This window comes from Branchiostoma lanceolatum, chromosome 5 (genome assembly GCF_035083965.1).
Source record: "Branchiostoma lanceolatum isolate klBraLanc5 chromosome 5, klBraLanc5.hap2, whole genome shotgun sequence".
Taxonomy (NCBI): Eukaryota; Metazoa; Chordata; class Leptocardii; order Amphioxiformes; family Branchiostomatidae; genus Branchiostoma; species Branchiostoma lanceolatum.
Genome location: NC_089726.1, coordinates 19551567 through 19567272, shown reverse-complemented (window position 1 = coordinate 19567272; position 15706 = coordinate 19551567). Strand labels below are relative to the sequence as shown.

General features: G+C 41.6%; 2 protein-coding genes across 2 annotated transcripts; one reads left to right on the top strand and one right to left on the bottom strand.

Moving 5' to 3' along the window:
• The first annotated feature begins 523 nt into the window (after window positions 1-523).
• LOC136435620 (TLC domain-containing protein 4-B-like) lies at window positions 524-12599 on the top strand. Its single transcript, XM_066429263.1, has 6 exons — window positions 524-878; window positions 6229-6315; window positions 7192-7250; window positions 7983-8074; window positions 8696-8769; window positions 9957-12599. Exons 1-6 carry the CDS (start codon window positions 727-729, stop codon window positions 10237-10239), a joined length of 747 nt encoding a protein of 248 aa, XP_066285360.1. The 5' UTR covers window positions 524-726; the 3' UTR covers window positions 10240-12599.
• Window positions 12201-15558, bottom strand: LOC136435925 (endonuclease 8-like 2). Its single transcript, XM_066429634.1, has 3 exons — window positions 14880-15558; window positions 13563-13936; window positions 12201-12273 (listed from the first exon to the last, which is right to left on the bottom strand). The coding sequence occupies exons 1-3, from the start codon at window positions 15300-15302 to the stop codon at window positions 12201-12203; spliced, it is 870 nt and encodes a 289-aa protein (XP_066285731.1). The 5' UTR covers window positions 15303-15558.
• Window positions 15559-15706: the final 148 nt, after the last annotated feature.

Genomic DNA, 15706 nt, shown 5'->3' with positions numbered 1-15706 from the left:
GAAATACAAAATCGGCTCCTGCAGTTCCAAAAAGAACGCTAGGGGATCCAAACCTACAGGACTTTGATATTCTCTCTTCCTCCCTCCCTGCCTCCCTCCCTCTTATCCGATAGTGACCACCTGTCAACACAGACCATATTTCTTTTCGATCTTCTTGTGCAAATTTGACCGTATCCAGTTCAACGTTATGGTGTACAACAATCCCCTTTCACGCCCCTAAAGGACCCCATTACCTCACTAAACAATTCAGCCTGTCCGGTGTCGTGACAAATAATAGCCTTGCCAAATAATTGTCAGATGACGAACTCTGCCTGTGTGTAACCTCTTTGGTAGGGTTAGGGTTATGGTCAGGGTTAGTCTTCACAACAGCGACCCCTCCTTCCAAAATCCGCTCAGACATCTGCTTGAATTAGAAAATAACCACGCGCTACGCACGCACATTTGTGACGGTCACGCACTTCTCTCCTGATCCTGCAAGCTACATAAGGCAAACGAAAACTGAAACCCCCAGGCAGTGTGCGGGTTATTTGGCAGGCGGCCATTATTTGGCGCGACACCAGTGGCCTCCAATGATATCATTGTTATGCTAATAAGCAATGGACTAGTCCATGTGATGAGGAAGTGTTCAGAGTCCTATCTTCGTGTATCTCCGCGTGGTCTTCGTGTATCTCCGCAAAATCTTCGTGTTTCTCCGTAAAACGTCTTCGTGCTAGTACTATCTTGACCATGGCCTTCGAGACGTTGCATGTCGTCGCGACGCTCGGCTCCATCTTGACGTGGATCGCCGTCTTCAAGAAGATCTCGCCGGCGTTCTTCGTCGGTGTCTTCAAGACATACGGCGAGTTGTCTGCGGAGAGGAAGATTCTCGTAGATGACTAGTGAGTATGATCATTCTCTTCGCCCCTCCCCCTTTTCATCTGTATTTTCTTTGTTTTGTTGTTTTTTCCTAGAACGTCGGAAACCTCAACTCGCCATGCATTTTCTACCGGCTTTTCGCCCTCCCATCTTTCTAATCTCGTAAGCAGTCTTACGGGTTGGGCCTTTTTTCTTTACCATATGCTGTTTTCTGATCATATTGTTAGTTTTTATTGTACACGGTTTCTTAAGCTTAATATAAGCCTCCTCCTATTTACAAGAGGCTATACAAAAAGAAGGACATATGATAATAGAAAATAGCACATGATCCGAAAAGGAAGGCCAACCCAGAAGCCTGCTAAGGGGGCTAACTTTACCACCCCCTGCCCAACCCTTTGTGGCTACAAAAGGTAAAAATGGAAAGTTATGAGACAAACCTTTTAATCATCGGCGAATCTACATGTATAAGTCTCTTATAGGGTATATATATATTTGCATATTCCTTTTATTATCAAATATCATGCAATGCAACAGTGTCATACATTATGTACAAGTATATAACTATAAATGCAGAAATGTTCGCGGTGATTTTATGTTCACGGTTTTCGTGGCGACCGTTTCACCGCAAACTTAAAACCACCGCGAACATTTTTGTCCAATACTGTAGCAGTATGTAACTATAGCGCTGCCGCTCCATTTTCGCCTTAGCGTGAAATAAAAACCACGCGAACTTAAATGCATTTACAGTATTTTACATGATAATACAAACCTACATTAAACAATAAAGGAGAGAGGGAAAAAATTATATCATACATCGGACTGTCATATGGATATTACATTTCTTTTTTGTTTTGTTTTATTCATATTCTATATCTGAATCATTGATCTCTACCCCCATCGCCTGTAACCTAAACACAATACCAAGCATAAACACTGTTGTCATAGACCACAAGGGGAGAACCACTAATGAACACAAATATATGGACCAATAACTATAGTATAGGGGGGACTGTTTTTCCTAATAGATGATATTAGGATCTAACTACACCAGCTATGCCGAAGCCTGCTCACAGCTCGGCCTATCCTCTCTCCACCTGAGGCGTGAGAACCTGACTTTGAAATTTGCTAACTCTCTGTTAACATCGAGTCAATACCGTCAACAAACAGAGTATCAGTGGCAGACAGACTGGCTCCTCAAATAACCTGGACTTGTTATACTGTAGAACTGAACGGTACAGGAATAGTGCTGTTCCCTATATGACACGTATCTGTATCTATATAGCCGGTATAACCGCCATTCGGCGTAACACACCAGCTTCGCAGGCACGCGGCGCGGCAGCAGCTGGTTATATTACACCGAACGACCTGTCACGTCTAACCTTCGCATATCTAACTGCATGCATTGTTTAAAGCTATCTAATGAGGATGCTTCCACTGTACTTGGTTGTAACGAGTTCCACTCAACGATCGTTCTAGGAAAATATGAATTTTGTTACTACGCAGCGGGACCCGGTCACCACTTTCCTGCTAGTAACCAGCGGGCTCCCAGTCACCGCTCCTGTTCTTAACCAGCGGGATCCAATCACCGCTCCTGTTAGTAACCAGCAGGACCCAGTCACTGCTCCTGTTAATAACCAGCGGGATCCAATCACCGCTTTCCTTTTTCCAGCGGGACCCAGTCACCGCCCTGTTAGTAACCAGCAGGACCCAGTCACTGCTCCTGTTCTTAACCAGCGGGCTCCCAGTCACCGTTATGTTAAATCACTGATCGTGCAATAGACATCTCTACCTAGACAATATTGCTCCGATTTCTACTAGATTTTAAATGCCTTTTAACTTCCGATGACCTCTCAATTTGTAAGCTGAATTGGATTGCTGATTTTAAATGTATATGGTCCTTATTCCCATTGTTGTCTTAAGTACAAAGTGGTGTTGAAATATTTTGATTGAATTTTGCTGCCCTATAATTGTAATGCCCGAACTCCAATTCAGCCAATGGGCTGCCATTGTTCGCGACATGTGTGGATGTGAATTGATGAATAAAACCATTACTTCTATATCATAAATTTTCAAACTCATTTGTGTTATTTCTATTTTCCTTATGAGATATCAAAGTTAATTTTTTCAAATTTTGCTAAAGACCCCTTCGACTTAAATCGTGGTCGGTCCCCATGTATAAAATATTTAGCACTATTGAATAACTTGCATTTGCAACACGAAGGGCATGCAAAGTGACGTAAGAATACGTAGACCATTAGTTTGGTGTAAACGATGCATTTTTGGCACAATTTTTTTTTGTTAAAGTGGCATTGCCTTACCCTTATATATAACATATATAATATAATATTGCATAATTAAAAAAGATGTTATACATTTATGTTACAAGCAATATTGCATGGTGGCAAACAATCTATGCTATCGCACAAAAATAGCTGTGATTTAAATATAACTGAACTGAAAGCCCTTGATTGACCTTGTGTGATAACATAATGGGTGAAGCAGATCTATTTCCAGTATAGTAACCTTCAGCTTGTGTTAATACTGTAAATCTTGGAATGTTTGCAGTGGTTTTATTTCATTTCTGCTGCAATTTCGCTAGTGGCACGAAATGGTAACGCTGTGAACTTGTATTTTGTAATTGTACTGCAGACTTGTTTCAACCACAAGCGTCTTCCAAGAAATAAAATCACTGCGAATGTAAATGCGTTTACAGTATATCATGATCATTATGATGGAAACTACAACATATTTCATGCATAAGGCCACAGCAAGTAATTTTTATGGATGACATCAGCGCGCTCATTAATTTTCGCCTGATTTCGAAATAAAAAACAAGAAATTTCATTGCCAAAAATTCAACATGCCAAAAATTGGTAAATATGACGTAAACGTTGACAGTCTAAGGTGTTTCATTGCATATGAATACCCAGTGTAGTTCCTGCCCATGATGGTATAATAATAAGCTGTTTTCTGCTTTTGTTCTTAAGCAAGGACATTATATAGATAATGGGAGGGGGGTCTAGTTAATTGAGCTGTATGCACAAGGTGTTTCATCGCATATGAATTCCCAGTGTAGTTGCTTCAGATGATGGTACAACAAGCTCTTTTCTGCATGTGTTGTAGTTAGTCTATTGAGATGTATACACATCTACAAGGACATGTTTACATTAAATCAAGGAGGTTTTATCTTATATATGAAACCTCATTGGTTGAATACAGGAATAAAAGACCTGTTCGTCATGATATCATGTTGTTTAACAAGACTTATGATCTAAAAATCTAAAAATATAGGGATCTTGTTTTTTTTGCCCGCCTTGTTTTTTTTTCGCCCTATCTCATTAATTTTGGAGTCTGCGGAGGATGTCATCCATAAAATTTACTTGCTGTGGCCTAAGGTGTTTCTGCAGTTGGTTAAATCCAGAAGAGCCCAATGAATTGACACATTTAGACAGTCAGAATGTCAAAATGTGTAAATCCTCATACAACACTAAAGATAAAAAAGTTCTGCTGCAGTACCATGGTCACCTACCAGAGGGCTCAAAATCAATCTTGACCATTGTCTCCCCAACACCCACCCACATGCCAAATATCATTGTAATCCATCCAGAGGTTCTTAAGTTATGTTGACTACAAAAGTCCGGAAAAACAAACACACAGACACACACACACACACACACACTCACAAACATGTCAAAAACAATATCTCCATTGTTCATGGAGATGATTAGTAAAACAAGACATTTGGCAACACGGTTAACACTATGATAACAGATATTCGACCAAACTTGTGTAGGACTCTGAGCCTGTACCTAAAAAAAACGCTGTAACTCACTGTGTATGAATGATCATTGAACCATCCCCCACAAAAGGATAAACTGTTTAAGAGGGTGTTTTGTTTGTTCGGTAACCAAGAGTACTCATGTGCTCATCTGATGACCAGATATGAATCAGGGACTTTAGTCCATGACAACAGTGGTATGATATCTACACAAAATGATTACCCCGTTTAACCCCACTTGAAGTGATTGTATTATACCTAGATATTTTTGTACTCTATACTAGTAGGGTAATGGTTCTCTTGTGTACTGGCAAACAGACTATTCTTGAAATGTAAGTTTCAGAAAAAGCAATAAAACCTTTTGTTGTACTTTATTTGATGTATTGCTTGGTTGAAATTTGAAATCTGGATAGAATTACAGATTTAAGTTCTTAAGAGAGGCAGTAGCCTCAAACTTATGTTTTCCTGACATTCAACATTATTTCATGTGGTGCACCCAAAATATTTTCTGTGCACCTAATTTTTTTGGTTGGGTGCACCAGTGCACCTATTTCCAAAAAAAGAATTTTGAGCCCTGGTAGGTAACCAAGGCCATGTTTTACAAGAAATAAGACTTTCTGTACAGGGTGCAAGGGTAATAAAAGTTAACAAAAAGATTTGACAATGCACCACGAAATCGTCTTCCGGGAGGGACGTAAAACGGGGGTCCCGTGCTCGAGGAGGTGCCTCGAACACGTTAAACAGCCTCATTACCCTACACATTGGGTACCTGCCTGTGGCACTGGCTGCAAATACACCTGATATTATTATTATTATTATTATTACTACTGGGACTAGTAGTATGGGGGGAGGATGTAGACTCATCAGTTGGAGGAGGAAATTAATCAAATGTTGTGTAATAATTTTGCTTTCCTTTAGTATTTCTAGGCATAGTGTCCTCTGTTGGGGGAGTAATCAGGTGTTGCGTAATTGCTTTGCTTTGCTTTAGTACTTCTAGGCCTGGAGGCATAAGGTCTCACACTGCATTTAGGCTATCCCATTGGATATAACGTTAAAATACGAACCTTTTATGGCCGCAATTCCAATAAAGACACAGTGTTTCCGGAGATGTCTTAAATCTATTGCAAGCACACACGGTCTTTAGACAATGAAAAAAATGTCACCAAAATCTAACTTGCCGAACGATATCTAATGGCATTTATAACTGCAATTACCCACCAGCCGCAAGAGGCTCTCTTGTGCCGAGAAAGCCCGACCGCAGTACAAAATAGTGTATACGTCCGACAATCACTCGGATGCCGAAACTTTCCTGCCTTATCCTGTCAGACATTAACAAGCTTTCATCTCAAATGCTTTTTATATCAGGAGGGATTGATCAAAGGCAATTTATGATCGACTTAAACACCTGCCTTTGGGGCCCAATTGCTTTTTTAGCCCGCACTCTTTCGGACTCTACATGCGGACTAATGCAGGTATGAGACCTTAAGTGTACGGAACCTATGGTCTTTACTTGACCTGCATGTCAAATTGAAAACAAAGTTGTACAAATCCGCACGTGAAGACTGTGTTGATGATGTACTGTTATTTTTGTGTAGCTTCATGGCAGCCGTACATGCGACCGTCACAGCAATCTTATCCTGGTACGCCTACACCTGCACAGAGCTTCCAGCAGACGGCGTATGGTAAGTCACGAGAAAATGTTTTCATGTTAAAAAAGGGATTTTACATCAGTGTTACTATTTTTTTTTTTTCGTTTCAATGCATCCTCATTCGAGGTGAAGCATGATGCTTTCAATTATCTAGTGGTAATGCAATGCGGCTTTGCTACGGCTTGCGTTTTTGGCCTAGCACATCGGGTCACCCCTACTCTTCTCGATAAGTGTGTTGGGTTCTTTTACGTGCAGAGGTTGACGCTTGAGGCTAATGCCTGAAGCTCCCTCATACACGCGGCCGCCGGCTTTACGTCACCATCCAAAAGGACGAATGCTATCCCTTACAACATGTCCCAGCTCGAGTCGACCATTGAGGATCGAACCCGGGCCCTAGTAATGGCCGTTATTTGTATCAATGTGCAACTATCATGTTTTCGGTAGAAATTGGTTTGTGCTAGCACACTGCTTCCCTCATCTTTGTGGGATCTACCAATAAGGTTGGTCCGTGTCACAAGTCAATGCTATTTTACGAAGGCTGTAGAATACCACACAAACATGGAATTCATCTAAATCAGGAAAGAGGGGCGCTGCTCCCTCTTGTTTCAGCCCAGCGCCCCCTTGTCGAATTCAGATTTTAGCTTAATCCCCAGCATACAGACTTCCCCCAGTGATCAATTCTTCCATAAATGCATTCCCTCGCCTGTGTGTGGTCCCAGTCTTGTTTAATTTTTCTAGAAAAACCCCTGACACAAACTATTTGACTATAGTTTAAGAGATAATTTTCTTTGGATAGTAAGATAAATGTTTGTCTTGTGTAACCTTGCCAGCCATTTTCTACATACATTAACTTAAACTGTGTGGAGATGAATTTGATTATGGTCAGTTTTATCACATTTTTTTCATCAGGTTCAACTCTCCCATCGTGAGATTCACCTCAGCTTTATACCTGGGATATATCATGGCAGGTGGGATGATCTTCCTCTTCTTCTGGGTACCCTCTAATAACCCCTAAGGGGGCACCCCCTAGTTTATCTTGGGTCTGAATTCGAGTTTGCACACCCTCATGTCTAGCGACCGTCTCTTCCAGGAAATACTTCTGAGCCCAAACAACTGTGTATGGGAATGAAGGATATCCCTCTTTCAACGCGGCCGGTTAGTCGATAGTAAGGCTCAGGCCCGAAATCAATTTTCACAAAAAAAAACATCAATTCTTACGCTTTTCAGCCGTGTTGGTATTTAATGTCAGTTCGCAGCAAATTATGAGAAATGTGAATTCAAACCTCGACACTCGAAACCCTTTCGTCACTTTTTTGTCGCACACTATCACGGACCCCTGTCGCGGAAGAATTGGTGCATCCACCCCTAAGGGGGTATCACTGAGGGGGTGGGGGGGGGGGGCGGGGCGACGGGTTACAGGTTACGGCAGGGTGGCTGTAAGTCTGGCCTTGAAGCCCTCTACTGTCGGGGCTTGTACAATATACCCCGGCAGTGAGTTCTTCTCTCTAATGATTTGTGAAAAAAAAGAAAATATAAAACAGTCTGCACGTGGAGGGAAAAGCTGATATTTGTAATCATGGCTACGCCTGTGGGCTGGCTTATTATGCCATTACTCAGATTAAAGTGCAGACCAATCAAATCGCTTTATCATGATAGCGAGGCTCATTGCCATGTGTAACCCTCTTCCTTCCCTTGTCCAGATGTGGTGATATTGTTGCAGAACCCACAGCTGGCGACCAAGGCCTTCATCGCACATCACATCACATCACTCTTCACAGCCTACATAGGAGCGGTAAGAACCTTTATGAAAGAATTGTTTTCCTTTTTTATGATTTCCACTGGGAACCCCAAATAATGATGTGTTGAGCGTTAAAAAAGTTACGTAGATGAATTTGGCTTCATAATGTTATTGATCCATAGTGGTCCAAGGTTAAAGTTTAAGGCCGGGGGCTGTAAACTTTGACCTTAGACCACAATGCATCACAACCGCACATGCACACTTGGATCTGTGAAATGACTTATTAAGACAAAATCATAGTAGCTTAATACCAAGAATTCTCAGCTACTTTTCAATATATATCATATGACAGGAGATATGTGAAGGAATTTTGAGGCTGAAAGAAGAACACTTTATCCATGCATGCGCCATTTACATGTGATGATACTTGGCCAAAAGTAGTGGACAACCTCAAGCCAACCGTACACACTCATGCCAACTCATGCCACATCTTAAGAAAAGACGCTGTAGCCGCATTGTTCCTGTTTAAAACTTTATTCAAGCCCACAATGGTTAGGCTCAAATGAGCACAAGTACAGTACTAGTATGTTCTTTTATCCCCAAACTTGTTTATGCGCTATTTGTATCAGTTGAACTGTAAGACACATGATTTCTTTCTTCCATCCCTACCCCCAGAGTTACCCTGCTATGCCATACTATGCCAACATCTCCTACATGATGGAGATCTCAAACCCAACAGTCAACTTACGGTAAGTCATAGAATCATCATCATCATCTATCGACCCCTGGGGGAGGGGGGCGGGTGGGTTGGCAAGTCCATGCACGACTTCCGACCTCCTGCCTATCTGCCATGGCCGCACTCAGGTCCTCCATATGAATTCTGGTGTCTCTGGATAGAGCCCTCAGGAAGGTCAGCTTTCTGGAGTGTGTTTTTCCCCGGGGCCTCCACAGAATGAGTGAGGAGATTATCTCCTCCTCACTTGCCCGAAGCCAGTGACCAGCAAACTGGATCCTTCTCTGTCTAAGTCTGTGTGACACCCGGGGGAGAGAACCGTAAAGTCATAGTTAAGTCATAGAATACATCATCTGAGAGTCACGTTGGGCTTTATCCTTGTCCATAAATTCAGGCAGAGATGAGGGAGTGATATTTTTTTCATACATGTGTGGGTCAATTTTCAACATTGCTGCTTTGAATTGATAGCTAGACTGCTAATGCAAGTACGGTAGCAGAAACTATGATGCCATTCGGGGATAAATCTTAAACATTAATCATTCAAATGAGAGAAGAAACTACGGTATGAGTATTCAGTCTTTGCCACCATATTTTATGGGAAGAGAAATGTGACAGTGAAAGCAACATTTTCCAGTTGGTTTTTGATGTCACTTCATAATTGCTGTTTATCGTAGGCAGTGTCGTTAGATGCCATCCAACATCCATTGACATTAATCCACCGGGTTACATAAATCCGCCACTTTGAACAACAGTGGGTTTGAGAGGTCTGTAGTGCAGCACCCCCCATGTATGCACAGTTTAGATATACAGGAGAGCATTATACTGGGGGACGTTGGGTTGGAGATCTGTTTTGATGTATCTTTTCAGGGTGGCGGAATTATATACCCTGGTGGAATTACTAGTACTTTAGTACAAATGTATCTGTATCTGTATAGCCGGTATAACCGCCCTTCGGCGTAACACACCAGCTACTCAGGCACGCGGCGCGGCAGCAGCTGGTTATGTTACACTGAACGGCCTGTCACACCTAACTTTTGCACATCTGACTGCAATCGTTCTTTGAAGCTATTTAGTGAAGGTGTTCCTACAGCATCTGCTGACAACGAGTTCCATTCTACTATGGTTCTCGGGAAAAACGAATTTTTGAACACATCGATCCTTGGTTGATGTAGATGTTAACAACCAACCGTATCATTCTTGCAGGACGATTTTGAAAGAGCTCGGCTACGGTACGTCCAAGTACTACGTCTGGAACGGCGCGGCCATGCTGGTGACCTTCTTCTTCTCCCGCGTCCTCCTGACCGCCATCGCGACCTTCAACCTAGCCAAGGTCATGTGGACCCACAATGCCTTTCACCAACTTCCTTTCCAGGTCTCCCTGTGCTACATATTCGGCTGTGGCCTCTTCAATGTGTTGAACTATTACTGGTTCAGTAAAATATGTAAAGGGTTCGTCAAACACGTTTGGGGGAAGAAACCACAATGATGTGTACACATGTTATGATAACGTTACAACGTGACCAAGTGCAAAATGTAACATTGTTGCGCAGGGCTGTCTCCCCTTGCCAAACTGTTGTCTAATGTAGCATTAATGCCGCACTACACATGCATTAGCTGAGCACATTTGGCATTAATGCTGGATTTCCTCTGCTCCCTGCATGACTAAAGGCTGTGGTAGAAAGCACTAATGCTGGAAAAATACCAACTGATAGGTTCAACTTCAAGCCTTGGTTCAAGTCATGGCTGCTAGGACATTGAGGCAGTGGTACTTGGACAGCCATAATAACCATAAAATTACCATGGCAGTGTGCAGTAACCAAGTATTAGTGCTGTATACGTATTTCTGGCATTAAGGCTACATTAGACGACAGTTTAGCAAGGGTCCAGCTTTAATCTTTTCCCGCCCACTTACTATTTGGGAGCCCGTTTTGTTAATTTTCATTGTAAAATCTGTCATTTCAAGCCTACGAAAATACATTTTTATTAATTTCTTGTTTTTTCGTCCGTCCCAACAAGCAAATTTCCGTCCCGAGTCCGAAGGACGGGTCCTGGAGACAGCCCTAGCCTGTTGTTGTGCCTAAAGCTGAAATTAATGATATAATGATATAAAAATGACATGTTCAAAGTTAATCCTTTTGATGTCATCCTTTGCGAATGTATTGCTAAGCCTCGGATAGACGGCTGGCACAATAAGCTCATTCACACATTCGAGTACACAGGTGCGGTGTCAAAGGTAAAGGCCCCTGGCTTGTAAACAGTTCTCGTCTCGACATTGTCTTGATTGCCATAACAATGCCTAGACAGGTTTTGTTTACGTCTCTTTACCTTTCGAATGTGTAAAAGAGCTTATTGTCAGTTTGATTAGAAAGTGTTGCGGTGGCGGGGGGCAACACCATAACACTGAATGTTGTGGAATTTATTTTGATACAGCAATTTTCTACACACTGTCAATCCATCAATGTCAAAAAAAATATGAGAATTATCTTTTTCTTTTCTAGTTGATAAGATGTACATTACTTTATTTGGATTGCAACAACACAATACAATACAAAGCGGTGCACAACTTTATTTGGATTGCAACAACACAATACAATACAAAGCGGTGCACAAAATGTATGTGTTGGACTTTTAACCAAGAATGGAGACTGGACGTCTCAAGTGTTACTTGTGACAAGAATGGTTAAATGGATGAAAACCATGCCTAATGTACTGTAAATGCATTTAAGTTTGCGCAGTTTTTATTTCGTGCTAAGGCGAAAATGGGGTGTTCGTGGTGGTTTTAAGTTTGCGGCAGGTACAGTAATGGACAAAAATGTTTGTGGTGGTTTGCGGTAAAAAGGTTGCCGCGAAAACCGCGAACATAAAACCACCACGACCATTTCTGCATTTATAGTACTATAATTCTGCATAAGAGCATGTTGTATAAAGTCTTACCAATGTTTGATTCTGTAAATGTGCCAATATGTTTATTTTGTACCTGTGTTGACAAACAATTGTTGCTTTTCGTCATTTCTGTGGTGAGACATAATAACAAGTGTCAAGTTAGTTTAGATATCGTAGGAGTAATCGTATGCCTAAGCATACCTATACAATAAGCCATTTCACAGACCCCAGTGCACATGTGCAATCGTGATGCATTGTGGTCTAAGGTCAAAGTTTACAGTCTTTGGTTTGTAACCTTTGACCTTAGACTACAATACATCACAATTGCACATACGCACTTGCAACTGTGAAACGGCTCATAGGAAAGAACCGCTTAGGATGGAGTAGGGAGGATCACATAGAGGAGGGGTCAAAAATGGTGAAAAAATGCACAGAAAAGGTGAAGAGTAGTGGAGGGAAAAAAATCACAGACCGCTGTAGAAATATTGCATTTTGCAAAGAGCACGCAAGTTAAGAAATGTGCACGGGGATTCTGCATGGTACGTCCATAATTTGGGTGCTTTTTTACATGACCTCACAGCCGCTTTGTTGGTTGGTTGGTTGGTTGGTTGGTTGGTTGAACCCGGAAGTGTCGAACCTGTAAATTCACATGTGTATGATGTAATCATGTTGCTACATTAAAATACATGTATATAGAAAATTATGTTGTAACTTCCAGGTTTAACCTCCGTGCTTTAACCAGCTAACAAGGCGGACAATATTTAAGTCACGGTCACGTGAACAAAACACAATTTAGAATAGAAGAGACTAGTTCTGCTAACCATGGAGAGCGTAATTGATAGGATCGATAGGTAAAAACTTTCCTCTTAAATTATTGGCTAGCCTTGTGCCTGTTTTTAAATTTTGTAAGTCTCATCTAATGGACTCACCCACTATGCAAAATGGAATAAAAAATCACAACTACGCGTGTCTACATCAATCTGTATTTCTTAGTACTGCTTATTATGAATAAGGTAAAATGTAAAGCATCCGAACCTCAGATTGAGGACTAAGCATGATGCTTTTTATTAGGCCACATCAATTTAATTTCTTGGTTAACAGATTTTTTTTAATTTTAGCACAAAAAAGATCATGAAAACAGAAGGGTGGGGTGAAAACTTACACCTGACCCTGTTCACTCCTTGAAATTGTGAGCACCAAAGTACAAACTTTCCTGTGAGATTCTGTTTTCCTGTTGATTTTCCAATCAAGCATTTTTTTTTAAATTCCGTTAACCAAGAAATTAAAATGGTGTGGCCTTAGTACAAATATATTGTGCGATGAGGCTTCGCTACGGCTCGCTTATTTTTGGCCAAGCATACTTTGTAGTCATATCGCTATATTAAACGTGTGTTGGGTTCTTTTACAATATGAATAACACACTTTAAACATTATTGAAAGACATTGTGTTTTTATATTGAGTTAAGTAAAACAATATATTGTCTACATGTATACGGAGATCACGTTTTCACACTGGAAAGGGCTGTGCGTGCATAAATATCACACTGACAATATTTGTGCTACTTGCTGACTCAACTATACTTGGAAACGAAAATTATGTATCGTTTTATGGTCATACTTAATCAGCTTAAATTTCTTTGTCTAATTTTTCGGAACCCAAGAATGTATTTTTTTTTATACAAGTAATCACGACTTTGTGGAGAAAATACTTTGACAACTTCCACTTTTAAATAATCCTTTTAATAAGAATATGGTCCTTCTGATACGAATATGATAGCTTCAAACAAAACAAAACAAACATCAACTGTAGCTCTAAAATCATGGTCTTGTCCTCAATTTAGACCGTTTTTAGATCCACAAGTTTTTCTTCTCTTACGTTGCTTTCTGGGTGGTACATTGATTTTCTTTTCTGTTTGTTTGACAGGCCTTTTTGCACGTTTCTTCCTTTTCTGACTTTGCTTCTTCTTTGGGTCTGACTCTGCTGGCATACCCCTCTTTCGTTTGCCTGTAGCACTTTTCTTGTTCCCAGAAACGTCTTTTTCGGTCCCAGCTGCATTCTGGTTAACAGTACTTGCACTACGACGTAACTGTCGCCCCTTCTTCGGTCCTGAACGTCTCTTTTTGGGTAGACGCTGTTTGGGGTAGACGTTCTCCTCTGTTACGCCCTCTAACGGCTGACATGTAGGACACCAGGTCGTCACCCGCTGCAAACCGTCCTCAGGTCCGAACCAATCACGGCACGTCTTGTGACCCAACGGACACTCCTTCTTGGAGTAGATCTTCCAATGCTCCTTGAACTTCTGTATATACCATTTTGTAAAAGGAATACAAAGGATGAGCTTAATTAAATATGTACTCAGCAATTCAATAGTCGTTACCTTCCATGCATCTTAGAAGCCAACAAATATGTTAGCGACTTAACTACAAAATACAAACATTTGTAAAATTTCCTTGAACAAAGGCTCGGTTCTTGGTAGAAATATAAAATGAATAAAAGAAAATCGTTGATTCTGCCGGCAGAAAATCCTGATTGGTGTCTGTATATTCAAAGGTAAGGTATAGCAGTCTTAGCCTCCGTTGCAGACTCCTTCCGGCTGTTTTCATTTTCTAAGTTTCAGTTTTACTATTACTTTTTTTTCTTCTTGTTGTTGGCCGGCCAGCAATAAGAAAAAAATGTAATAGTATAAAAACAATAACTTCAAAAAGAAAACAGCCGAGAGGAGTCTGTATCGGAGGCTATAGCAGTCATCCTCAATTGAGGTGAAGCATGATGCTTTTTCAAGTAGCTAGTGGTAGTACAATGCGGCTTCGCCACTGCTCACGTTTTGGGCCAAGCACACCGGGTCACCCCTACTCTTCTCGATAAGTGTGTTGGGTTCTTTTACCTGCAGACGTTTGACGCTTCAGGCTTACGCCCGAAGCTCCCTCATCATAGTAGACGGGGCCGCCGGCTTTACGTCACCATCCGAAATGACGAAGTTCAAAGATACTCCTTCACTATAGACAGCCAGAACTTTTCAATTTCAATTTATGTCATTTTAGACCAATGGTTAACTTGAAATTTAGGATTAACAAATGGGAGAGCACCCTAACACATTCCTAGCATTCAGCTCGCGATCTCTGCTGGCAAAATTCGGCGATTCTGCCAGATCGCAATCTCCACCTTGAAGTATACTAGTATATGTCTGTATCTACATCTACCAATGTACATAATAAATATCATATATATATATACATATATACCTTATGTTCATCTTTGTGTTCCATCCATGTAGCGCTGAAGGCCAGGGCTTGCTCCACCACGCCCAATGCCCGTTGCCTTGACAACAGGTTGCCAGGTTGCAGAGGATGTACCTTAGCAGCGTACAGAACCTCGTTTTTGATGATGTTACCCAACCCCGAGAAACAGGACTGATCTAGAAGAGTGTAGCAGACTGGCTGGGCCCGTTGAATCGCGTCTGCCGCCTTCTCTATGTCGAAGGAAGCGGTAAGAATGTCGGTGCCTTGGTCGCATGCCGGAGAATCCACTTCGTACATACTTCCTCCGTAAAAAGCCAAGAATTCCTCTTTTGCAAAGTGTAGTACCAACCTAGGTGCGGGAACTTTACCAGTCTTAGACTGCCTCGACACTCCCTTGTACTCGTTGGCTCGCAGACTGCCCCACATCAAAAAGTGGTACCTTATCCACGTGCCCTGCTCACTATCGCCCTCTGGCGATATTTGTACGAACTGCAGGAAAAGCTCCTTGCCGTACACCTTGACGTCGCTGAGACGGCAGCCCACAAGGTCTTCCTTGTGCACGGTCTTTGTGTTCCCTTCGACCCTGTGGATATCACGTCCAGTAAACTGGCGGGCGACTTCTCCCCATTGTAGAACGCTTGGTCCTTCCGGAATGGTTGTTTTAGATTTACGTAACACTGAGTTTTAGTTAGATAACGTAAGTCATGAAAAACACCTCGCAACGAGGGGTCATCTAGACATTGTCTTCTTGGTGAACCTTTCTTGTCCTACAGTCCGGCAACCCACGAAGAGTGATGATACGGATCTACAAAAGCTAGTTGCCAGAACGA